Raw genomic sequence first — 26,899 nt, forward strand, 5'->3', positions numbered from 1 at the left:
CACTGATGACACAGTACTCTGTTTCTGACATTCAGCAGTCAGGTGAAACAGTGGCTGTTGTATGTATGTCGTTTATAGCCTGCCTTTCTCAGTGAGACTCAAGGCGGATTACATAGTGTGAGTACAGTCAGTATCAAGGACATTTCCATACAGTGTCAAGGACATTTCCATAAACAATGCCATAGGGCAAATAAATACAAGTTTACAAAAATATAACATTAGCAAGGATCCAATTCAGTGTTGAAAAAATACTGAAACAGAACATAATCAATTCTAGGACTGACATTAGACAACATGAAGCACAGGTAGTACATCAGAGTACCTATTTAAAGCAACAGATAATATGTAAGGCAACATAGGGGTGAAGTCTATGGCCCCTAACTCATTAGCGAAGCATCTGAGATCCCCTCCCTACAATACAGCCCTCCTATCTGAGTGAAAAGCCTTTTTGAATAATTTGGTTTTGGCGTTTGGATCTGGGTCAATAAACTGTAGCTCAGTCCATATAAATGTTGTTTTTCAATAATAGAGTTGATTAATAAGGACTGAGGAGTCAGCATGTTCTGAATGGAGCAAATTTGCAACGTGATGCTGTTTTTAGATCTGTGGCTTCAGATGTGTCTTCCACATACGATTACTAAGGTCCCTTCTCCACCCTCCCCAGGCACCATCCCTAGATCACCAGGAATTTCCCAGGCTGGAGCTAGCAACCCTAATAGGATCTGTAAACATAACACTTTAAAGCAACTTTGGTTGATTCACCACCTGTGGCCACAATTACCACATACAGGTTACGTTACTGGAGAGTATGGGGCTGCCTTTGAAGAGTGCTCAAAAACTTCAGTTGGTTGAGAATGGCAAGACTGCTCTTTGGTAAAAGGCATGAAGAACGTATTTTGCTTGAACTTGAAGGAACTTGCTGGTTGCCAGTTCAGCTCCAAGTAGAATTCAAAGTGCTAATTTAAAACCATAAATAGCCTGGTACCAGGGTATCTGAAGAAGGGCTTGCTCCCATAAAAACACACTCCTGTTTTTGCCAGAAGCCCCAATCTGTGCACGTCTTCAGAAATCAAGTGGCAGGCTACCAGGACAAGCACCTTTTTTGTTCTGGCACCTTATTTGTGGAATTCCCTTCCAACATCTATTTGCATGGCACCTACTCTGTTGAATCAGGAGCTCTTGCACTCTTACACTGGTGCATCCTACTGCTGTTGCATTCTGTTGCTGGATGAATAAACATTTGTCATTTGCAACCTCTGAATCCATTCACTTGTGTCAGTAGTGTGCACTGTGCACATTGCTGTGCAGGGAGATGTGTTCTTTGTGTTCTTTGAGGGGATGTTGAGTGTAGTCTTTGTTCTTTCTGCAGTTGCTGTTCTGCGACGACACTGTTTCCCCTGTGTTTGTGCTGCCTGTTGATTTGTCTTCGGTGCTGTGGCTTTTTTCTATGCTGAGACTCATAGTGACTGCTTCATTGCACTTTTCTGTTCTTTGCTTTATTGATTACTGTATGGCCTCCTCTGCTGCTGTCTTTGCCCACCTGGCGGTGGGTCACACCAAAGGTCCATCTAGTCCAGCATTCTGTCTCCCATAATGACCACCTAGATAGCCCTAAAAATCCCCCAAATAAGGCAAAATGGCAATAGCCCTGGTATTCAGTGGCTTATTACCTCTGAACTTAAAGGTTCCCTCTCGCTGCTTTGGCTAATAACTATAAATAGACCTGTCCTTCATGAATTTGTCTATTTCCCTATACAACTCAGCTAGTATCTACTACTGAATCATGTAGTAACAGATTGCATAAAAATAACTTTCTTTTATCTGCCCTGAATCTACTGCCCATTAATCTGGTTGGGAGAAGGAGAAAAAAAATTATCTATTTCTTCCCAACCAGTACTAATTTTATTTCCAAAAATCTATTATATTCCCCTCCTAGGATTGCCAACTGCCTGGAGAAAAAAAACCTCTATCATTTTCATAGAAGCTTAATGGGATGTTATATATCAGGTGATGTGATTTACCTCCATGCAATGGAAATCTTCAGTTGACTATTTCCACATATTAGTCTTCTTTTAAAGGGGCAGGACATTTTTCTCTAGATCTGTTGGCAATCCTGCCTCTTCCCCAGCAGTCTTTTTCTCGATTTATTTTTTTATTATTTTTTCCCAACATGCTTGTGACTTTAATGAATAATGTTTACACAAAGTTGTGTATTTCCTAAGACATGTTAAACAGATGAACTCGTTGATAGTGGTTGGTATTTCAAACATTTGTTGACTATATTCAAAAGACGGACTCAGCACAATTCTTTATTCAGCTACATCTTAACTAGGAGGCCAACCCATCTGATGACCACCAAGGACATGTAGGTGTACATGGTAGACAGATTGACCACCGTCTGTCCCTTCATTCACCACCATTCGGTATCCCTTGGTCAGGCCCAATTCAGCTGCACGTGTCTTATCCACAATCAAGGAATGCTTCATCAGAATCTTGCACTTGAGATATCTGAGCAATAGGCTTCCTGGAAAAATCAAAAAGAGTCCAGTAGCACCTTTAAGACTAACCAATTTTATTATAGCATAAGCTTTCGAGAATCAAGTTCTCTTCGTCAGATGCCTGATCAAAACTGGGATCTATAGGCTTCCTGGGAATCACTAGGAAACGGGTTGGAGTTTGTGGAGAAACATCATGGAACACAAGGCACCGATCATCCTCGAAGATGATCTTGGCTGGGATCTCCTTGCGGATGATTTTCCCGAAAATGGTATCTCCGCCTGGCCGGGCCTCCCGTGCTTTGCTGATCCCATCGGCCATCTCTCCCTTTTTCTCGATGTAAAAGATCCAAATACTTTTGCATTTCTTTGCAGAGAAAGTGTTCCAACCGCTTGATCTTTTGAGTTGTTTTATTTGTACTTTTCCAGCTCTTTGACATTCTTCCTGAGACTGAATAATCAGCATAGTATACCATATTCCAGTTACGCAAGGGCATTACAATACTGGTTATTTTATTTTCAGTCCCCTTTCCTAATCATTCATGGGATGGAATTTGCCTTTTTCACTGTTAACATTCTCATTGAGCTATCCAACATGACCTCTTTCTTGGTTATTGCCGGTTTAGACGTGATCACTGTGCATGTGGAATTAAGATTGTTTGGCCAATTTGTTTACAGTATTTCAAGATAGTTTATCCATCTTCAAAAATTTGGGAGAAAGGAAGCTGGCTACCATCAGCTTCCTTTCAGCCTACCTTTCAAATACCATCCTTTCAGCTTCCTTTCAAATACCATCAGCTGATTGGTATTTGTCGGCTTTGTGGAGTTGTGTCTGAAGAGACCCACAGCTGTCCTGCTTATGTCAAATGATTCCCGGCTGTGGTGGAGTATAATAGCTTTAGGGGCCAAATGGTGTATATGTGAGAGCTTCCTACACCCTCCAGGTCTGAAGCTGGCACAGGGATTGTGTTAAACTGAGAAGATGAGAGGGGACTGGCCTTGTGTCTAAGTTCCCTGTGTTGTCAAACTGAAAAGAGCACACCCCCTTTCAGATGCCTATGGGGAATAAGAAAAATGGTCAAGGAAGATGTTATGCCCAAAGGCTTCCATCTCATGTGGTGAATTCCCTTCCCTTCTCTAGACTCAGTGCTCAGAAGAACAGACAGCTCAGTTGCTTTAGTTTAATTCACACCCTTAAGTGGCTGAGGTTTGGCCTTGAGTTTAGAGATCCACCTATGCCAGGGGTGGCCAAACTGCGGCTCGGGAGCCACATGTGGCTCTTCTAGACATATTGTGTGGCTTCCGGTGGTCTCTGAGTATCGCCATGGCCATACATTTTAGTTTAGTTTATTTCCCCTTCCCTCCTTTCTTTTCATGTCTTTCCCTCCCTTCCCTTCTTCCCTTTCTTTCCATGTATTTCCCTCCCTTTTCCTTTTTTCCTTCCTTCTTTCCATGTATTTCATATTTTCAATAAAAATGTTGGGGTCGCCAGGTCAGACTCAGAAAATACCTGGGGACTTTGGGGGTGAAGCCTAGCAAGGATGTGACATCAATCACTTTTGTAATTTCTCTTCCAAGTCAAAGGTCAGGTGATGGCTCTTCCCAAGCTCCACCCGTTTTGATGGTGTCACTTCCAGCATACTGCACCAAAACCTCACCCTTTCCTGTCATGTCACTTTCAGGACACTCCCCCAAACCCACCTCTTCATCTGAAGTCACTTCAATGCATCATGTCTTGTGGCTCTCAAACATCTGACGTTTGTTCTATGTGGCTCTTACATTAAGCAAGTTTGGCCACCCCTGACCTATGCCCTCTTCTAGTCTCCTGTCTTGCTGTTTCATCTACCATGTCTACTCATAAGCTACCTGTTTTGTTGTTAGATGGAACGATTACAGCTGAGACTAAACTGAGGCTGAAGTTTATACTCTGAGCCACCAACTACTGTATCTTACTTTGAAACACACTGATACCCTGAGACATGCCAAATCTTACAATGTGTGGAAATGTAATATTGGAAAGGTAATGCAGAGCGCTTTGTGTCCTCTGTATAAAAAATAAAATTCTGCATCTAGGCCATCTTATTTCCCTATCAAGAAAAGAAGAAACCTTCAATTTAAACAAATTATGTGAATTAGTATATTTGCATAATTTACCATTTGTTGCATAAGTCTGTATTTTTTTTCTGTTTTGCAAAATTTTGGTTGGTTAATCAAGAGAGAGGCCAGGTCACTGAAACATCACCTCAACCACTGAAGAACTTACCCAGCCATTACCCTAGTTTCCCCCTCTATTTAAACAGGGATTAACTATGTATTTTCAAAGATATCTTTATTATCATAAGGACTTTAAACTTGATTTTTAAAAAAACTTTGGGATTCTCAGGAAGTTGAATCTTATTCCTACTATATTATCTCCCCTTATATTTATGTATGTAAAATATTTATATCCTGCCATTCCACACAGTCTCAAGGTGGCTAATAAGGGCTACAAACTTTATTAAAAACAAAGGGAGGAAGTTGAATCTTATTCTTGCTACTAAGCTGTTATATCTATTTATTTATATCCTGCCTTTCTCCAGAGACTCAAAGTGGCAAAGAATGTGCCAAGTAGGAAATATTACAATAAAATCACAATACAACTATACACTGCGTACACAAGAATAAATTATCAGAATTTAACAACCAAACAGCTCCCTCAAAGTTTTTATGAACATAGCTTTCTTAATTAAATTCCCTTGACGCTGCAGGCCCTCTTGAAACAGATAGTGACGGTGCCCTGACTTCTTTGAGGAGAGGTGGGACATACGGAGTTGTATGAGGGCACCCAAAATAAAGATTTTGCAGGAGAGCGTCACTGCTATGTAAGTTGTGCCCTTTTTCTGTATTCCTGTGGAACATTGTCCTATACAGACCCTAGCACTATTTGAGTGTTTAGAGGGGAAATGGAGAGAAATGAATTACACAGCTAACCTGCTTTAAAGTATTCTTTCTTCCTTACCTCATCTACACATACCTTATTCCATGTGAAAAAATCATTGCCGTATTGCTTCACTCTGGAACTGGTGCAACAGTTCCTTTAGTTTCCAGAAGACCTATTTTCCGCAACAAAACTTCTTGTTATTCCAGAGACTCCCCAATGTTTATTCATGTAAGCTATTTATCAGCTTCAATCGTCATTTAAAAAGTCCACCATTGTATCTGTCTTGCCTCAAACCATAGTTGTTGAGGGGATAATGCCAGTTTCCTGTGACTTGTTAAATCTGCTCTTATCTAACCCTAAGAAGCTATCTGTGAAAATCTGTGGACTCAAAGACAAGGCATCCAGCTTTTAGTGGTTTCACTGTGCTCAAAACTACAGTGCACTTGGGGCAAGGTTGTGCTGTGTGGACAGTGGAAATTTACTGACAGAGCTTAGTGACACCATGAAACAGCTCAAATTTGGGGTACGTGTGGGGTGGATAGAACTGTGCTTAGATAAAGGTTTATGTTGGTTTGGTGGCCTGTTACTTTATTGTTCCTCCAGTTTGTTTGCCTATGGATAACTTTTACCTTGCCACCCAGATTAAACAAGCCGTAGATGCGTTTTCATTATATTATTCTATATAACATATCAATAGCCAGAATAATACAGTGGCTTGAATGAACGTCAAACCGCAACTCAAATTTAATCTTCATTTGTTGTGATGCTCTGTGAGTGACTTTGGGCTAGTCACTCCCTTTCTTTCAGCTTAATCTACCTCACAGAGTTATTGTGAGAACAAAAAGGTTGAAAGGGAACAATATATACTGCCCTGAGAACCTTGGAGAAAGGGCAAGATAAAAATCTAATAGATAAGTATTGTCCCATATGACTAATTTCTTAGTAAAAAAATCTTTTGACTCGTTGTAACTGGACTTGGAAGAACTGTAGTTAAGGGAAGGGGATCTGAATGTACTGGCCAACTTCAGGTGTTTCCCAATATCCACAAAGGTAGCATTTCTTTTCTGTTACTTCTGTTGCACATATAAGTGGGTCTAGGTTTGGGGAACTCTCCTGTCCCCCAAAGAGCCACCCTTTAATACCTTTTAAAAGGCGTGTCTGGGTTCCCTGGGGAGTAAAGGCCTAAGAAGAGCTTCTGCAGAGGAGCTGGGCTCAAGCTTAGTAGAGAAGAGGGCAAGTGGAAACTTGTTTGTCAGTTTGAGGGGCAGCAGTGCTCACCCAGACTTTGGGCTTATGATAACTCATTGTGGCTCTTTTCTCTTCACCCTCTTATTATGTAGTATAATTTGTTAGAGTACTGGACTAGGATATGGGAAACATATCCTGCTCTGCCAAGAAAGCTTATTGGGTGACCTTGGGCCAGTCTCTCTTGGCCTAACCTGCCTCGCAGGTTGTTGTGAGGATAAAATGGATGAGAAGAAAATGATGTAAGCTGATATGGGTCTCCACTGTGGAGAAAGGCAAGGTATACATGAGGTAAATTAAGGGCCTTTCCATACCTAGGCTGCCTATTGTTCCTGTCTCTCACGTGCAGAGGTTTCAGGTCTTCATATGCTATATAGCAGCAGTCCCCAACCTTTTTGGTACCAGGGACCGGTTTTGTGGAAGACAATTTTCCCATGGACCCCGGGGGGGGGGGGGGATGGGCGGCTGCACCTCGCCTGCACCTCACCTGACTGATCCTGCACTTTTCATTAGAAATATCACCTCGCCTGGCCGGCTGACTCCCATCATGCCTCTGCATCTCTCCTCACGCGCAGTTGCTGCCTCGTGCTGTGGTCGGTGTGGCTTTGGTCATGATGTGGTCAGCCGGCCAGGCGAGAAGATATTTCTAATAAAAAGTGCAGGGCTGGCCAGGCGAGGCGCGGCCACCCCTCCCAAGACGTCGACGGCCTACCTCGCCTGCTCCCTGGAGCTGGCTCTGCGCTTGCCCGCCACTCACCTCCTGTGCGGCCCAGTTGCTAACAGACCATGGACCAGTCCCGGTCCGGGGGTTGGGGACCCCCGCTGTATAGCATGGCAACATTTGTGCCAAAACTAGCACTTAGGCAAAAGGGAAGGGCTGCTAGCAACGGAGCAGATAGGGGAGAGAAGGCCATATAGTAGATTTCAAAGGGATGACTGGTTGGCTGGAATAGAACTTGACGTGCAGTGACTGAGCTCTTTCAGTGCCCATCAGGTGGGAAAAGGGATGGAGTGTTTGGGTATAAGCAGGCAGCTTATCTAGAGTTTGTCCTGGTATAGATGAAGTCTCTAGGATGATACAACTTCTTTGTATATGTATAAAATATATTCAGGTTCTTTGAAATTGCTTAGCTTCTTTGTGTCAGTTCAGCTAAGGGACCTATACTGCATCTTGCTGGGCCGGTTATTAGAACAGAGATGAGCACCCCTTTGACCTGGAGAGACTTGGTGAGGCAGCCCAAGTCTTAGTTGGAGCTCTTGGACATGTGCCTGAAGCTTTTTGACCTGTCTGGAGAAGCAGAAGGGACTAATAAACATGCTGTAGGAGATGTGGGAAGGAGAATATCTCCTGTATCAGATTCTGTTTATGGGTGCCATGGTTATGGGCTTGGGGAAGAAGAAGAGGTGTATGGAAGTGAAAATTTAAAAGTCACTGAAAGTAAGGTTCTGGAGGGACACTGTGGATGATCTGGAAAAGAGAAGACCACCCCATATGTCACTGCCAGTTCTTATTACAGACCAATAATCTCTGCATGCAACATTTGACATATTTGAGACGGCCGTGAACCTCTTCTTAAACCATGTGCACCGATGACCTAAGTTGTCTCAGAGCACATCCTTTTGCTGGAGGTGGGTGTGTGGGCTATAAAAAGAAGACAGCAAATGGGATGTCCTTTCCTCAATCTTTTTTTTTCTTGGATGCATGTGTATACATGCACATATTCTCGCTCTCCCCCCCCCCCCACCAGGTCCCTAGCATGACTGAACTGCTGGGTGCTTGGCTTAGAAAGTGCAAAGCAGCAGTTCCTTCTACAAAGCCACACTGTTCAGAACAAAAATCCTCCTTCGACGAGGTTGCATTTTTTGTCAGTGATTCAGCAGCACGTGAGTGGAAAAGCCTGGAGCCATAACTATTAACCAGGCCTAAAAACTCTCGGCTGCTGTCACACAGTCATCTTAGCCAGGCCAAAATCATTCAAGCCAGGCCACAGGCAGTTTGCTTTAAACTGAATTCAAAGAAGGCTGTGAAACTGAGCTGGATGATGAATGCACCATATGTGTATTATGCTGGGACAGGAGTTTGAAAGCAGAGATGTATCCTTCCCTTTTTCAGTGATGTTAGAAACTCCTGGATAGGGCTAGCGTAGAAAGAAAGATTCAGGATCAAGATCCAGAATTGACTTCTAAGGCCCGTCTGTCCACAGTTCTCTACGCTGAATGATAGTCCCTATGAATACATAAATTCAGTAAAATAACCCCTTTATTAAGATTAGTCGTTGTACATAATGTAGTTAACTTTTAAGTTATACAGACAGGGCTTTTTTTCTGGGAAAAGAGGTGGCGGAATTCTCTATTATCACGTGTGCGTGCAAAGCACGCACGCGTTCCCAGAAATGCGTGATGACGTCACTCCCAGAAGTGTTGTTGCTTCCTAGAAATGACGCCGCTTCCCGGAACCCAGCACAATGCATTACGGCGAGATAAATGTTAGTAAGATTGGAAAATTACACTATTTTTTCCTTTCTGTATCCTCTACAAAAAGTGAAATCTTCCATTCCCTTTCCCAAACATTTCATTTCTTTGGGATCTCATTTTAAAATATGCAAGAAGGAGGGGGCCTCTAAAAATCCAAAACCCATCTCAGGAATCTAAATTCTAAAAGATTCCCTCTGCCAGCATAGGAAAAAAATTCCAAAATTCTTTCTAAAAATTCCACAGAATCTGAAATTCCTAATCTAATGAATATTGAATTGTCAAATTTTCAGAAAGAGTTTTGCTTTACTGGAGCAAATCAAAATTAGATACTCAACTTTAGCTGCATTAGAACTAGTTAAAAATGGCTTTTTTTGTTGCCTGCCAACGCTACCTTACCAATGGCTACGCTGTTGTGACATTGTGAAATGCTCATAAATATTCCAGTGTCCCAGACAAACAATATTCATAAAAAATTCCTTAACACCCATATGTCCACTGCAATTTCAGTGATGTTAATCAGCTGAGGATGGGGAGAACCATTTGAGTTACAGCTATTAAAACATAAGAACACCTATATGCCAATGAATAAATTTATGAAAGCCTTCTGTGACTTGGACACAGCTATCCATTCCCTAGCATAAAACTGGAATAACCATAACTGATACTTTAACTAATACAAATAACCATAACTGATATATTTAACTAACACAATCAATCTGCAGTCAAAAGCTGTGGGAACCATAACAATGTCAACTTCAGTCAACAAAAGAAGGAAAGCAACACATAGACACACACACAGCCCCACCCACCCCCTGAAAAGAAAGAATGAACTCAAAGCAGCACACACACCTCCCCCCACACCCCTATGAAAAGAAAGCAGAATGAACTCAAAGCAGCACGCGCACGCACACACACACACACACAGACACACACACACACACACACACCTCCATAAAAAGAAAGCAGAATGAGCTCAAAGCAGCACACGCACACACAGCCCCACTCACTCCCGAATGAAATGAAAGCAGAATGAACTCAAAGCAGCACGTGTTCACACACACACACACACAGACCCCTGAAAAGAAAGCAGAATTAACTCACAGCAGCACACATACACACACAACCCCAGTCCCCCACTCCCCCAATGAAAATAAAACAGTATGAACTCAAAGCAGCATGCACACACACACACAGAAACCCCTGAATGAAAGCAGAATGAACTCAAAGCAGCTTAACCCTCCTCTGCAGAGCTTGCGCTGGGCCCCAGCTCATGGTCTTTCTCTCACACACACAAACACTCACCGAGGAATGGAAAGAAAGCAGGATGAACTCAAAAGCAGCTAAGCCTCCTCTGCAGAGCCTGCGCTGGGCCCCAGCTCGCTTGCGCGCACGCTCTCTCTCATTCACAGAGGAATGAAAAGAAAGCAGAATGAACTCAAAGCAGCTTAACCTCCTCTGCAGAGCCCGTGGGCATGAAGGAAGAAGGAATCATGTGGGCAGATTCTAGAGCTGCCGGAACACTGTTCCGGAGTGTTCCCCCTCAAAAAAAGCCCTGTATACAGAACACTTCCCCTGGTTTGGATGCTTGCAAAAATAAATTTTTAGAGGGAAAGAAGAAATGCTTCAAAGAGGGTGTGGTGGACACATCATGCCATTTTAACAACCAGTTATGCATGGCTTTCTAGGTAATTATTTTTGCCATTGTCCAACTGCTTTTCTGATTAAGAGGTCCCTCCATTTTGTGCCTATGTTCAAGCAGTGTTCCCAAATTTTCAAGTAAAGAGATTCTCCTTAAATATTTGGAATTTGCTTCCTTTTTCAACCACAGCACAGAACTTGACCTGGTAAGGCATTTTGTACCACATTGTTTTCAGTATCCACTGCAAAGAGATAAGGAAACTGTTTAAGCTCCCACTATTTGATAACTACTAACTTAAAATTCCCTCTTCCTAAAAGTTCATTGCAAAGGCAAACCAGTGCTCTCCATTTTTTTTTGTGGCTGTCTTTAACATGTCACCCATTAAATTTTCTATAGACTGAATGTAGCCATTTGGTTTGATCACTTACAGAATTGGAAAAGACCCCGTGGAGAATATATTCAAGGGAAGGCCCCAAGATGCATCTGAACTATAAAGCAATGTAGTCTGGTTTCCAACTGCCTTACCGAGTTCTTATTAGGATATGGTAACACTTATGCCCACAATCTCACTTGTAACATTGCACTTGAAAATAGTTTTCAGAAGCTGTATGCAAGAATTCAGCGTTGCATCCCTTTTTGGGTTTTGCATGTTAACACCTCTGTGAATAAAAGCTTACTTGTGGCAGCAAGTAGCACCTTGACCTGATATATCACGGAACATCCCCAAGCCTGTGTGTTTTTAATTTGGTTAATCCTGAGTCCATGAAATAGCTAAAAGGCCCACCTCTAATCTAGCCTCCTTGCTGTGCTCTTGGAGTTTACTGCCTGAAGCAAGTGCCTCTTGATCATACTGGCCTGAGAATCAGTTAAGGATCCTGAAAGTCAGAGAGCAATGTATCTTCACCGGAGGTTGCCATCTCTTACCATGGACATATGGCTTTTAAATCTTCTGATGCTGTGGCAGAAAAGTGGCTCCTCCAAGACATTCCCTTCCCATTCCTGCCATCAGGGGTTACTTCATAGAAAAAGAGCTGGAGGAACTCATTAGCATAACTCATTAGCATATGCCACGCCCCTTGACATTGCTGGAAGTGTCATTAGCATAAGTAATTTGCATATGCCACACACCCTGACATCACCTATCCTGGCTGTTTTGGACCCAATCCTGGCCGTTCAGGGCCAAAATTGGGCCCAAAATGGCAAAAAGAGGACCAAAATGGTCAGGATCAGGCCGCTGCTGAGCGGAAGAGTGATCTACCACCCATCAGAGGCCTGATCCAGGCCATTTTGGCCCCAATCCAGGCCAAAACAGGCCCAAAATGGCTGAGAGTTAGGTGAGCAGGGCCACCTGACATGTGACCACTTTGGGGGACTGCCGGAACTGCGTTCCTCTGTGTTCCCCCTCAAAATGAGCCCTTCCTGCTATCCACCCTTCCCTGCTGTAATAAGAAAGTATCCAGGTATGGTGCGCAGCAGGTGAGAGAATGATGGATGACTGAACCAAGGAAGGAACTGGTGGTGGGCCTAGGGTGGCCTTCTCACACTCTGTTGAGAGATGTTTTGTCCCAGATAAGAGATGCACATTTCTTAAGGAGACTGACATGGATGCAGGTGAGGTTTATTGCAGATCCCTTGTAGTTTACAATAACCAGAAGCTGAGTATGGTTATGATACTCTGTACCTAAAGTAGTGGTCAGTCACAATCAACTGATGCAGCATAGCCAGTTGAGCTCCAAAACCAAGAACTCTGTTCAGGTCACTGCTTTTCTCACATCTTCTGCAGGCTCATTGTAAGCTCTGTGTTAATTTTTATCTATTAACTTAAATAAATGACATTGTACACTGACATGTTCACATAGGGCCTGTTCTGCAGAAGCTGTGGCAGATGGGCTAGGGAAGCATGTTGATAGCTAACCTTTTACCCTATGATTATACCAAGACTTGGAGAACTTTGAAGAGGAAAAGATTTTATTCCAGGAATAAAGGGATACAGAGTTTCAAGCCAGTAAAAACACTGAGCTCACCCTAAAATGGCGAGGAGGATCTTTTATATCCCTTGCTTCGTTTTGAGACAAAACTACAGATGGGCACGAACTGGGAAAATTCCGAACTGTGTGGTTCATGGTTTGTTGCATTTCACGAACCACGGACTTTCATGAACTTGACCCAGTTCACGAATCAGTTCGTTCGGTTCATGAAAACATCACTTCCGGGTCAGCAGAAGGTCTGCAGACAGCCCATCCCCCCCTTTGCCTAGGAAACTGATTGATCACCATTCACCACCAGGCTGTCTGCAGCGACGAACCAAAATATGAATCAAACAAACTGGGCTAAAATTCGTTACTGTTTGTGAGAAATGAGCTCCCACGAACTGCCCAGTTCGTGACAAACATCGATTCATATTTCAGTTCGTCCCCGCCTCAAGAAAAAACCCACCTTCTTGCTGAGACAAAAGGCCCATCCTTTTTTCTCAGCTCTAAGTAAAACTATCCCATGTTATCTAGCTGGTTTCAACTGGTAATTGTTTACTGCTTCTGGTCTTGCTGGCCACGCATTTCTCTGCTGTACAGTGACACTCAGGGCCAGGCAAAAGCTGCTTTGTATTTCAAGCTAGCAAGAAAAAATGGTTGTGCTTTTGCTCACAATTTTCCTCACATGCTGGTTGTAAGGTTAAAATGTATGCAACCCTGAGCTCCTTAGAGGAAGGGTGGAATAAAAATTACATCAATAAATAAAGTGACTGATACCATGTGCTACATGTTCACAACAAAGGTTGCCAACCTCCAGGTGGTGGTTGAATATCTCCTGGAATTACAACTGATCTCCAGGCCACAGAGATCAGTTCCCCTGGAGAAAATGGCTGCTTTGAAGGGTGGACTCTATGGCATTATGCCCTGCTGAGGTCCCTCCCCAAACCCCGTCTTCTGTATGCTCCGCCCCTCAAATTTCCAGGGATTTTCCAATCTGGAGCGTGCAAACCTATTCCCAACCCTGTTTGAATCAGAGCTGTAGTATGTTATTCCTGCTTCAGGAGTGCTATTCCATCCTGTAGTGACTTTCCCACTCCATCTGTTTTCTGTAGCATTGTGAAGCTCTCACTATGCTGTTTGCCATGATTGTTTTGTAAGTGTGAACCAATGGCTGTTTGTGTAAGTGTGGCTCCCTGCAGTGCAATGAGACCAAGACATTTAGTAAGAGCTTCTGAAGGAGGTGGAGGGAATGCCTGCAGGATTTTCTTAAATGTCGAATCATGTTATGTAAAGTCTGTTCTGACACAAAGGGCTGGGCGGCTGAGTTAGGGGCCATCTGTTGAAAACTGGGAACAAGACGTGCCACTTTCTTTCTTCTCCTTCTCATAGCTGGCTTGAGCTAAAAATTACAGGTCAGCATGAAGGCTAGCTCCAGCTGAAAACTCTGTGAAATACAGACTGACTAGAAATGGCACCAGAATCTTATCTGCTATTTCCTGCCCCTCCTGCAATTCAAGTACTCCAGAAATCTTCTGTGAAAGCCAGTTCCAGAATTGCCTACGCTGTCTTACATGGAATCGTATAACCGGGAAAGCCCAAAGCTCAGTAGCTGAGCATATGTTTGGTGTGGGACAAGTCCCAGGTTCAGTTCCCCAACATTTTTCAGTGACAAAGGAGTTCAAGTAACAGGGCTGGGAACGATCTCTCAGCCCGCGACCTTAGAAAGCCCCTGCAGTTCAGCCTGGGCATGATGGGTCTTTGGATGGGATTGGTATAAACGCAGTTTCATATATTCGTAGGTGGACTCTTCTTAGTAAACAGGATGTTGAGTCAGGCTTGTGCCCTTCTTAGCAGCACGGGGAAAAGTTATTCACTCTCAAAACAGGAAAACTTTATTCTAGGGAAGTTAGTGGGCCATGGGTATATGGCAAACAGGAGTATGTACTGCCTAACAGCATATAGTTAACTGAGGGAATATGTTGCTACAGGGTGTTGCACAGTTCTGATGCTACCAATAAAATAAACTTCTTTAAATTTGATTCACCCACCCTTCCAGTTTTTAAGCTTTAGTATTTTAAAATACAGGTCTGTAGCCCCTGCAACTAAAAACAGGACTAGGTTACTCAATATAGCTCAAAGCATGCAAAGAACTGGATGGGAATCCAGGGCTTTAAGGGGTTCATAATTTGCTTTCCCCCCCTTGCTTGCCGTGTGTTCAGTGGAGCACAAGTGAGAAAAGAAACGGTTCTTTCTTCCTTCCTTCCAGCCTTTTCAGTGCACATTTCTTAGAAGCAAACATACCCAAATCAAGGATTTGATGATACCTGGATTTATGGATTGAGAATGATGAACAATGGGGGGGAAAGGGCTCTTATGTTTAACTTATAATAAGTGAGACGTTAGTAATGATACGTATTTGTTGGGGAGAAATCGGAACTCAACCTGTAGTTTAGTTTTTAAGGTCTTTTTTGTTTTGTTTTGTTAGTATGTTGTTAGTTGTTTATGTATTGTTAGTATGTCTTCCTTTTAGAATGTTGTGTTTTTCTTCTGTGTTTATTGTCTATAACTTTTATGTTACTGTTTATAGTATATAGTTTAAAGAAAACGAAATAGCAAAAAAAGAAGCAAACAAACCCAATTTCTAAACAATGTACTGTGTGTGTGTGTGTGGTTTTGACACACCTCCTAATGTGTGGCTTAACTCACCTATTCTTCATGTACTTGGGTGTGGTAGACCACATTAGCTCTTGCTCATTTGTGGCACAGTGTGGTCTGTAGTGTGTGAGAGTCTAATGTGTGGATGATCATGCAGGGATTTGTGATCATCCTTTAAAAAATTATCTGGGCTGAGATGTACAGTTCTTAGTGGTCTTTGAATCAGCACAACATGGTTTGCACCAGAGTGTGAATATGTGAGATTTCAAGACATAATTTGAGCCTTGGTTTTGCCAGTTCTGAGCACTAGAATTTGTGAAACAGTAATAAGATAACAGTAATGATAACAGTAATGATAATGTTCAAGTGCAGCATACAGAATTTCAGTCAAAAGTCCCCCGATTTTAGACCTGGAATATATTTTCTATGCAACAGCTCAGTCCTCAATTTTATGTGAAGCAACCTGTTGTGTAAGTTACTTTTCCTTCATTGCTGAGAAGGTTCAGGACTGGGAACATACTTAAATTTACTTCTTTCTGAATGCTGGCAGGGTATGTGGGATGATTGTCTAAAAGGATATGGTAGAGTATAGCTCGATGGGAGGAGGATATATTGGTATCTTCTGGCACAGTAGCAAGAGGCATAGATCCCATGTACAGAACTGGTATAGGGAAGTCTAACAATAGCTAATACTGTGTGCCCAGCTTGTAAACTTTTCTGTGATGTTTGGATGACAGAAGACAAGACTGTTGAGATAGATGATGCTATTGGTAGATCTGGACCCACCATGGAAATTCTAATATTCTTTAATTTAGTGAAATCACACAGGCTTATATAATAAATATTATCTTTGTTTTATTTGTATCTGTTGTCCTTTAGGGTTAACATGACAGTAGGTGTCTATAAAATCTGAAGATTTTAAGCCAAAGCCAAGGTTTTGCTTGGAGAAGTTTCAATGAGTGAAATTGAGCAGCTTCTCAAAGGATAATTTACTAGATGAGAGTCTGAATATTAAGAGGAAAAGCTACTCACTGCTACTCGCTGTTAACAAACAGACTTTCAGTGTTCCTGTGGCTTCAGTTACAACAATCTATCCTATCTTGGACAAAGACTCACAGTAAAAAGTTGAACATGCCCCTGTCCCTGGTGATACTATCACATACATACAATCTCATGAGTCATGAAAGAAAGATATCCACGTTATTTCTGAAATAACATAACCAGAGCATATCACCATAATGGTCTTGCAAGTTGCAACCTGAGCTGGTCACTCCAGGACTGGGAAAGTGTATCCATTTCACTCCGCCCATTCCCAGCTAGGGCACTTCTTGGAGGCTAATGGCTTTGGCCTTATCTCTGAAATTGAGAGTGAATGTTGCCAACATTGCTGCAAGCTCTCTTGGAGATGGTTCGTGGTTGGCCACAAAAGAAGCCATGGTATTGCTTGCCGCCTGCTACATGGACTGTCCCTTTAAATATATACAAGGATTAACAGCATTAGATCTATCTGCTGGTACGGCTGTTGGGCGTGTGGGGAGTGATGGACAACTCACTGTTGCTTGGATTGTAATACGATTCAGAAATTTTGGAGCCAGCGGTGCTGCTGTGTCTGACCACTGATTTCCTCTGTGTCTTTGTAATTTCAGTGATTAGAGCAAAAGCTGTTTCTGAGAGAGAGGTGGACTCCGGCAATGACATCTATGGAAACCCCATCAAACGCATCCAGTACGAGATCAAACAGATAAAGGTAAATATAATAGTTTCATGATGATCTCGTTTATATGGAATTTTTAAAAAGCATTTAAAAAAAATTAAGAGGAGCACAACATAGTGTTAAAGAGTAAAAAAATATGGAGAACCCACCAGAATGCACTGTTCTAGTTCAGGCAGTATGGTTGTTGTGTAAACAGAGGGGATGGTGCCAGAAAAGGGTTCTGAAGGTTTGTAGTTACCACGGATATCTCATAGGCCTCAACAATGCAAGGAACCCACAACATAGGACACACAGATCAACAGAAGATTTTTGGTCCAGTGTGTGTTATGGTGAAATGAGGACCTCATACACCATGGAGCTGGACACAGGAATCGTAACAGTCTAGAGACTGAACGCACATGCCTGTTTAGAATTATCTGGGGTTTGGATCACCAGATTTTGGAGACTGCAGTGCATTTCTGCATGCTGTATGCACAGAGAGACACAATACCCCTTGCAGCAGCGCTGTCAACAAAGCCTGGGCTGCTTAATGACAGCGCAGCATTTTATTTTTCTTTAGAGAAGCGAATGGTAGCCATTCACTTATGTGAAGGAGAATGAAGGGACATCATGGGGGAGAGGCTTAACCTGTTGTCATTGGCTTAGCCAAACTGGGCCTGGGAATAGAGTGAGCATCTCTGCTCAAGTTGTTTGCTTGCTTTTAGTTTGGCTGGAATGGTTTTAGGGAGGCTCATTATGACAGCATGTTGGAACCCGTTGTCTGGAACATCCCAGCCGAGTAGAACACAATGCATGTATCTTATTTTAGAGCATGCCTTAGATATTCAAAGAATATACATAATCATTGCCCACTGACCCTTACTTGACCCTTACATTTGAGGAACTGGGTTTAGGCAACCTTAATCCCGCCCAGTTCTGTAGCATATTTCCATGTACTAAATACATCGATGTTCATGATTAGAGATAAGATTCTGAAGAATAAGACACAAAATGCCTGAAGGGGCAGGAGCCCAGTAGATTGCTCTTAGTAAAAACCAGCTTTCCTTTGATGAAAAATGCTTGATAGCAGAGGTGTTCATTCTAATGTGCCTCACAGAATAGGCAGAGTTCAGGGTTGTTTTTTTTGTGGGGCAGGGAATGAGTAGTAAAAAGGGAACTGGCTTGAAGAATCCTTGTGATAAATACACATTGGCGCCTTTTATTTGCTGTGATGCATGGCAGTGCTAAACAATCTGGCCGAGTATTTTGCCGTGGTGGGGAGACATGCCTGTAACTTGTGGTCACCACACTCCCAAATGAGCCATACTGGCAGAACACCACCAAACACCCACCTAGACAAGGCCCTTGCTGTCAACATGGATGGATATCCCGTTTATCCCAGTGGCTGCTGGTGGCTTGAACCCAACAGTTATCTTGTTTTGTGCTCTCTAGATTAGCTGGTTCACAGGAATTTGGGCACTGGTGTTTCCTGCACTTGGTCTCACCAGACTCTTCCCCTCTAGATGTTCAAAGGGCCTGACCAGGACATTGAATTCATCTACACGGCTCCTTCGTCAGCAGTGTGTGGGGTGACGCTGGATGTTGGTGGCAAAAAGGAGTATCTCATTGCAGGTAATCAATACTTCCAAAATAGAATGATTCCTGCCCCTCCCCCCGGAAAAGCCAGGGAGAAGGAGGAGAGCAAGCATAGTGCTTCTGGAGGGTGTTATTTTGGGTGCTGAATATAGGACACCCACATTCAGATTGGCACTTGATTATGAAGTACTGTCCCTGAGCCTAAACTACTGTTAGGGGAATTTTTGTAATAGTACTCTGCCTCCAATTTGTAATTCCCTTTCTACCACGAACCCATATATATTTCAAGACACCAAACACAATGGATAGAGAGGAAAATGGTTTTATTTCTTACATGGAATAACCCCAGACACATTTCTCCATTTCTAGGTGACGTGTATAAAGACTAGTGGCATTGGAGGGCTTTAAATGCCCTTAATACTGATTGTTTACAGAATAATGGTTATTTGTTTTACAGAGTAAAAGATCAAAGGTTAGAACAAATAATACATTCCCCAGGATTCATGGCACCCAGCGGGTCTGATTGATGGGACAATCAGATCTTAATGTAATATAAACATTTCAATGCTGGAGTCATAATTTTGTCACAGGTTCGAAATTCTTCTGGGAAATAACACAGTCAAGGTTAAAATTTTAGTTGGAAAGTGAGAACAAGAGAAAATGTTTAGTTAAAAGGAAATTTCTCTCCTCACTGCAAGATTGAGCTAACCTGTAGTTTTAATTCAAGAAGCCAGGGAGGAAGAATCTGCCACTGAGGGTCAGAACACACGAGACAAACTTCATGTGAAGAGCACTTGATTGGTCCCGCAATCATTGCCGGGAATGGTAGTCTAACCCCGCCCCCTCTGAGTGAAGTGGGTTTTCTTGCAAAGAACAGAGATTGTCTTTCAAAGAGATTCTCTGAAAGAGAGACTGATTCTCTTTCAAAAATCCAGTCAGCTGGACAGAGGTGGGGGGGCGGGAATCCAAGCAGTGATTTCCTGCCAGGAGAATAAGAATGAGAGGGACTAGATTTCTCTTGCGCTTGCAAAATATCTTGGCTTTTTTCCTGTCTCTTGTTACGTCATTCCCCATCCCCCCACCCTCATCCCAAGGTGTGTGTGTGTGTGAAAGAGAGAGAGAGAGACTCCCTCTTCCCTCACCAGCTGAGAATCACGTTGAGTGGATGTGTTTTTTTTAAAAAACTACAATTCCCAGGGATCATTGCAGGATCTGACACTTGCCCATGAGTATCATGTGTTTTGACCCTGAGGCAAATTTGCCTCTTGTGTGCATGTTCAGCTTCACTTGTGCTCACACATAGGGCATTAAGTGAGAGGTCCTTTAAAAAAATCCCTTAACAACTACCTCACAGATCTGTTGTGAAAACATTGTCTTTTGAATGTCTTGGAGAAGGGTGGGATGCAAATATAATGAATCCAAGAATTTCCTGGGATGTAATCAAATAGTTCTATCCCTGATGTCTTAAGCTGGCTACCGGGTGTCACTAGGATTAACTTCCGACTGAAATAAATGCAGTATCCATAGTGGATGCAGCAAGCAGAGCTCTTGATATATTGCAAATGACGTTTGATTGCATTGATGTCAGTGTTGGAACTGGAGCCTGTGAGCAACTTTTGCTTTTAAATTATAGGCAGAGAGGTTTGCCAAGCGCCACCTACTGGCACTTTCATAAAAGCACCAGCTTTCTTCTGCCAGTTCTATCTTCGCAATCTTGTAGGGTATCTTAATTAATCATATGTGGCAGCACACAACACAAAACCAACCGGTGAAATTTGGTGTTTCATGATATGGATTAACTTTGAGCAGGAATGGTTTTTAAAATGGATTAGACAAACCTGTCATGTAGTTATCATCCACAATAGATGTGCAGCCTCCATGTACAGTTCTGGTGGCTGCTAGCTGTAAGTTCAGGAAATGTCCATCAGTTCCTGCCTAATTATTGGAAACCAGTGCTGAACAAGAGGGACTGATCACCTGACTCGGCATGTCAGAAATTCTGTTTTCATTGTACTTGGAGCTATCGTGAGTTAGAGGAAAGGCTTGGTATCAACAAGTCCTTTTTGTGGCTCACTCTTGTATAGTTGACACCTCTTAGCCAAGGTAGTTTATCTGCAAAAAGATAAACTTACACTAGGAGTGGATTATGATGATATTTGATACGGAGTGTCAGTGACGCGTGAGCTCTCTGTCTCTCTTTGTGATACATGTCCCAATAAAAAACCCCACTTCATTCTGCCAGGAAAATCTGAGGGCAACGGCAACATGCATATCACACTGTGTGACTTCATAGTCCCTTGGGATTCCCTCAGTGCCACCCAGAAGAAGAGTCTAAACCAGCGATACCAGATGGGCTGTGAGTGCAAGGTAAATCCAAATATGACCGTCTTAGATTTTGGACCATCTGCTGTTTTATAAGAGGATCCTATATTTAGGCTGAGGTGTGTGGCTCTGATTAGGAAACATTTTAGAAATTTGCTTAAGATAAAGAGGTTATATCCAAGGAAATATACTGCCTTGGTCAGGCCGCACCTGGAGTATTGTGTGCAGTTCTGGAGGCCTCACTTCAAAAAGGATGTGGATAAAATCGAGAGGGTGCAGAAGAGAACGATGAGGATGATCAGGGGTCTGGAGTCCTACAGGGAAAGGCTGAGGGCCTTGGGAATGTTTCGTTTGGAGGAGATTGAGGGGGGACATGATTGCTCTCTTTAAGTATTTGAAAGGCTGTCATTTGGAGGAGGGCAGGGAGTTCCAGTTGGCAGCAGAGGGTAGGATCCGAAACAGTGGGTTTAAATTACATGCACAAAGGTACTGGCTGGATATTTGGAAAAACTTTTTCACGGTCAGAGTAGTTCAAAGGTGGAATCAGCTGCCTAGGGAGGTGGTGAGCTCCCCTTCACTGACAGTTTTCAAGAAGAGGCTGGATGAATATTTGTCAGAGATGCTTTAGGCTGATCCTGCACTGGGCAGGGGGTTGGACTAGATGGTCTGTATGGCCCCTTCCAACTCTGTGATTCTATGAATATTTGATGTGTGAATATTCTATGGCCATAATAAGATAGTGGAGCATTTTCAGTCCTTCATTTTGTACAGTAACAGGGATTTTTCCTTCACATTTTCCTAGTGTTAATGTCTAAAATGAAGTGCCACTCTCAAGTCTGCCTAGACGGCACATCCTCAGTCTCATAAGCCCTTCTTTATGATGAGGAAAGAGAAGCTCAAGAGATTCAGCTCCCTAGAGGATGCTTGGAAGTTATTTAAAACCACACTAATTGAGGCCCAGATAGATCCATTCCCCAGGTTAGGAAAGGTACTGCCAAGTATAAAAGGATACATACATGGTTAATGATCCAAGTCAGGGAAGCCATAAAAACAAAAAGTCGTTTTTTAAAAAGTGAGCCCAAAAGTCTGCCCAAATGAGATAAACAGAAGGAAACACAGAACCTGGCAAAAGAAGTGTAAGTTAATAATTACACAAGCAAAAAGAGAATTTGAGGCATAGGATTGCTAAAAGCATCAAAGCAAACAATAAACATTTCTTTAAATATATCCAGAGCAGGAAACTGGCCAGAGAGGTAAATGAGTCTTGGGATGATAAAGGAATAAAAGAATTGCTGAAGAAAGATGGGGAGGTGGCAAAGTAGCTAAATGACTTCTTTGCATCTGTGTTCACTGTGGAAAGTGTGCGGTATGTTCCCAGGCCAGAGCAACTACTTTCAGGAACAGAGTCTGAAGAACTGAGTTATATTGAGATAACGAGAGATGGCGGTCTGAAACTACCTGCCCATTATGACAAAGTCTATCCATGGCTACTAGCTATGGTGACTAAAGGCAGGGCTGGTGCCAGGATTTCTGGTGCCTGAGGCAGCTTCAGGGCTGTTCCCCCCCCCCCCCCCCGCCGCCTGCACACCTAGACTATGTGATTATGTCACTGCATGTGATGTCATACGCAGGGCATGCCACTGGGACGGCATGCGTCTTCCCAGCCCTCTGGCGCAATTGCTCTGCGCGCTGCCCTGGCCGCCTGCCGTGCCTAGCCACAGCTGTGTGCCAGTGGTGGCAGCAGCAGCAGCACAGGGCAACTGAGCAGGAAGGCTGGGAGGCTGCCTGCTCAGTTGCCTCATGCTGCTGCTGCCAGCATGCGCTCCTGGTCAGGCGCAGCAACTGCGAGCCAGGCGCGGCAGGCGGCTGTGGCGGCGCACGTGCCTCCTCCCAGCCTTCCGGCTCAGTTGCTCTGCGCTCCACCACAGCCACCTGCTGCGCCTGGCCCACAGCTGTGTGTTGGCAGCGGCGGCAGCAGCATGGGGCAATTCAGCTCCATGGCGTGCGCCCCTGCCCCCAGCACCCCGTCTGGCGCCTTAGCGCTTGAGGCAGCTGCCGGCCCGGCCTCAATGGATGCGCCGGCCCTGACTAAAGGGAATCACCACATTCAGAGGCCGTAAAACTCTGATTACCAGTGCTAGGAGGCAACATCAGCCCTCCAGAGTAACTGGTTGGCCAGTGAGTGAGACAGAATGCTGGACTAGATGGACCCCTGGTCTTATCCAGCAGGACTCTTCTTATGTTTGTGTAATAGGCTGTAGTGATTCATTGGTGAAGAAATGAATTCGGTATATGCCAGTGGAACACTCTCTCCCTTTACGACTGACTGAAGCAGTAGGTGGACAGGAAATCACAAAGTTTTGATGATGATTCATTCAACAGGGTGCTAGTAAGATAGGTTGAAGGATGTGGAAAATCCTTGCAACAGCTCAGTGGCAATAATTGTCTGGAAAGACTGTGTCTAGCTTGCTTCTGTCTCCTCCTTCATGTTTTAAAGGAAATTTAGATTCTTAATAAGCTTTAAAACACCTTGATGGCTTGCATGTTTGCTGCTGAGCCGTTGAAAAGGCTGGCTCTTTAACTGTGCCTTTGGAAGTCCTTGGTTGCTCATAGTTTGGGCTCCTGCCTGGTTTGATACCTGAGGTTTCAACTCTTCTAGTTTTCAGGAGAAATGTGTTCGTATAAGAAACTTCAGCCTTCCCCAGAGCTGAGAGAGATTTATTAGCAATTTGGAATGGCTGTTAAGTTGTTGATGGTTCTCCCTTCTCTCTGCAGATCTCCCGCTGCCCCTCCATCCCTTGCTTTGTTTCTGCTCAGGATGAGTGTCTTTGGACTGATTGGGTGACTGAGAAGAACATCAATGGTCGGCAGGCAAAGCACTATGCCTGCATCAAGCGGAGCGATGGTTCATGCGCATGGTACCGTGGAGTGGCCCCACCTAAGCAGGAGTTTCTTGACATTGAGGACCCTTGAGTCCCCAGCGCCATGGCAGTCCAGTAGCCAATAGCAACAAAGCTTGCAAGAAATTAGACTGGTCCACCTCTGACATCATTTCCTGGAAACAGCATGAAAATAGGGTCTCCCGGGCAAGCACAATGGTGGTGGAAAGTGGGGCTAAGGGAGGAGAGGTCTAAGCCACTTACACATTGCTTTGTTGGTTTCCTCCCTTGTGTTGTGTTAACAAGTGGTTTCTTGCAACCTGGATCACACAATTACCAACATGCCACGGCATGGGGAGGGGGAGGGGGTGCAGAATTTACAGTACAAGTGGCTGAGAGAGGCGTTGCCTCTGATTCTGTGTAGCAGGCCTACCAGGTTCTTACTGCCTTGAGAGGGCAGCCACTGCTGTAGGGACAGCTCCCTATTCCAACCCTACTGGCTTCTGCCTGTGTAAAAAACTATCTTCCCCTTTATATACATGCATGCACACACAGCACAAATTAAACCTCTACCCTTGGCGCTTCAGAATCTTTCCTTTCTCTGCCCCATACACACACAGCTAGTGGACTGAGAGCAAATAGCTTCCAAAACGAGAGGACCGATTTGCCACAGTACTGGTGAACACTGCGTTCCCCTTTCTATTGTCAAAGCATCCTGCTACTGAGTGCTGAGAGGGCAGAGGGCACTCCCTGCTTTCAGGAACAATGTTTTTGTCACTAGTTGGGTCGCAGTGTGAGTTGATGGATGTTAAGTCACCACCTTTGTGTGTATGGGAAAGTTGTGTGCAGATATTGGCTCTGTACTCTGAAGTATAAATTTTAATTAAGATACTATTCCCTTGGGAAGCTGAATTACCTGTTAGGCCTCCCCGTCAAACATTCGCTGTGTCTACTTCCTATTGTGTTCCTGTCCATTAATGTAATTCTACTGCCAAAGCCCCTCCCAGCCCAGTGGACTCGCTATTCCTTTTCAGTATTTGGTAGACCAAAGGAGTCTTTCTTCTCCCCCTATTTGAAACGTCTTGTTATGCAGAATGGTGATTTTTTCAATAGGACTGAAGTTGCTTCAGGTTCTGTAGTCTGTCCTGTGTAGAAGGGAAGCTTTGTGGAAAGAACTGAGTTTGGGCATCCCCCTCCCAAAAATGTGATCACAGGAGCCAGGTAGTCGAGGCATACCCTTCTAAACTGTGATTATAAATGTTCCCTTGGAGTCACAAAATGGACACTGGCTGCCTACAAACCATCCCAGTCATCCAGCTCTTTCTCCATATTTTCTGAGCCAGCTTTGTTTCTTTGCTGTAGTTCCTGAGCTCTGTATAGCTGCCCCTATTTGCAAGACCCCAAAATTAATTGGGAGGGTGCCCGGAAGTACTCAGCCAGACCTCCCCCCCAACCCGTGACCTTTTCATGCTGTTCATCAAGGTAACTTTTTAAAAGATGTCATATTGGACCAGTCTGTTTGATTTTCAATATATTTAAAAAAAAAAAGAAAAAGGAAAAAAATCTGTTCAATCCAATATATGACTCCCGTTTTTGCTTCCTGTATGGTTATATCATATGTGACATTTACCTCTCTCTGCTGATACTCTCTTTGATTGTAATGTTTTCCATTTGTTTTGGCAATCAGTTGTATCATTCCTGTGCTCTATTATTATTATTATTATTATTATTTTTAAATTTCCTTGTTTAGCTGTTAGATTTGCACTTACTCTTTTTAAAGGGGTTCTGCATTGGAAGCTTTCAACATACAGTGGGAAGAATGTCAAAACGTATGGAGGGTAGAGACCTCCGGTTATTTCGTAATGCCAGTGGTGGTAGTATTTCTCCTTCTGTCTTCCTCTTCCTGCCCCTACAACAAGCACAGGCTTTTTCCAGAGGCTGGAGGCTGGCTGTGGTGTATGACTGCTTCTTGCTAGCCAAATTGCAGTCCCATAACCTGCCAAGGAGTAAGATCAGCTTGCCTTTCCAGTAGCTGTGTGAAAAGCAACCATTGTGAAAAATCTATTTATGGAAAAAGTAGTTATCAAAAGCTCTTCAATTGGTTTAATTTATCGCTGTGGCTTTTGGTGCCACGCCGAACCCTCCCTGAGACACACAAGCACACACACATACAAAGTTTCCCTTTTTTCCTCATGCCAGCAACTCAAAATATTTAAAAGAAAGTTTACATTATTTTCAAATCTTTGCTTAGTAAGTATGAAAAATAAGTATCTAACTTGCAGCCATAATTTAAAGCTTATTGGGGAGCTGGGATGTTGTTTGGTGGGTGGAGTAATATTGGGGGTGGGTGGACTTTTTTTTCTGTTGGATTCTGAAAGCTGAGATTTTCTTGTGCTGGGAACACATGAAAGTTGTTGAATAGACAAGCAGACTGTGCATGTCTCAGACGCTTTGTATAATTCATATGTGGACATTTGAGTCTTTGGACAATAAACAGTATTATCAAATAAAACGGGAAGCCTCTCTTTGTCTGGGGAATGAAGATGCTGCAATGGGAAATGAGTCCACTAAGACCCGAGAAAGGATTAATAGGGCTACCTAGGCCTTTTGACTACGGTAAACCATATAACAAAGTAGTCATGGCATAAGCTGAGCTAAGTTAAGGGTTCCAAGTTTCCTCTAGGCATACTTTTTCTCTCTCTTTGGCACAAACTGATCTATGGTTCCTATTTCTATTTCAAATTTGTATTCCGCCCTCCCTGCGGGCAGGCTCAGGGTGGATAACAACGTATTAAAACACAGTAAAAATTCCATCTGTATTAAAACATCATTAAATCAGCAGCATATTTCTATTCATACAAATTTAAAAACAGGATGGTGGACAGCCTTCACTGGGAGGGTTAGAATTCTATACACCTCCCCCCCCCCATCCTAATGATGGAGACGGTTGGTTCTCTGCCCCTCTAGCTATTTCCAAAGGCCTTCTGGTTCCCATGCTGATGTCTTCTAT

General features: G+C 43.4%; 1 protein-coding gene across 1 annotated transcript in view; it reads left to right on the forward strand.

Annotated features, from left to right (window-relative positions):
- TIMP2 (TIMP metallopeptidase inhibitor 2) overlaps window positions 1-26,401 on the forward strand; it is a 44,065-nt gene extending 17,664 nt beyond the window's left edge. The window contains exons 2-5 of the mRNA XM_054977073.1: window positions 17,046-17,146; window positions 18,616-18,724; window positions 20,931-21,055; window positions 23,786-26,401. Of these exons, the coding sequence (XP_054833048.1) occupies window positions 17,046-17,146; window positions 18,616-18,724; window positions 20,931-21,055; window positions 23,786-23,983 (533 nt within the window). The 3' untranslated portion in view covers window positions 23,984-26,401. The remainder of the gene's footprint in view (window positions 1-17,045; window positions 17,147-18,615; window positions 18,725-20,930; window positions 21,056-23,785) is intronic.
- The last annotated feature ends 498 nt before the right edge of the window (window positions 26,402-26,899 follow it).

Source organism: Eublepharis macularius, chromosome 4, assembly GCF_028583425.1.
Source record: "Eublepharis macularius isolate TG4126 chromosome 4, MPM_Emac_v1.0, whole genome shotgun sequence".
Classification (NCBI taxonomy): Eukaryota; Metazoa; Chordata; class Lepidosauria; order Squamata; family Eublepharidae; genus Eublepharis; species Eublepharis macularius.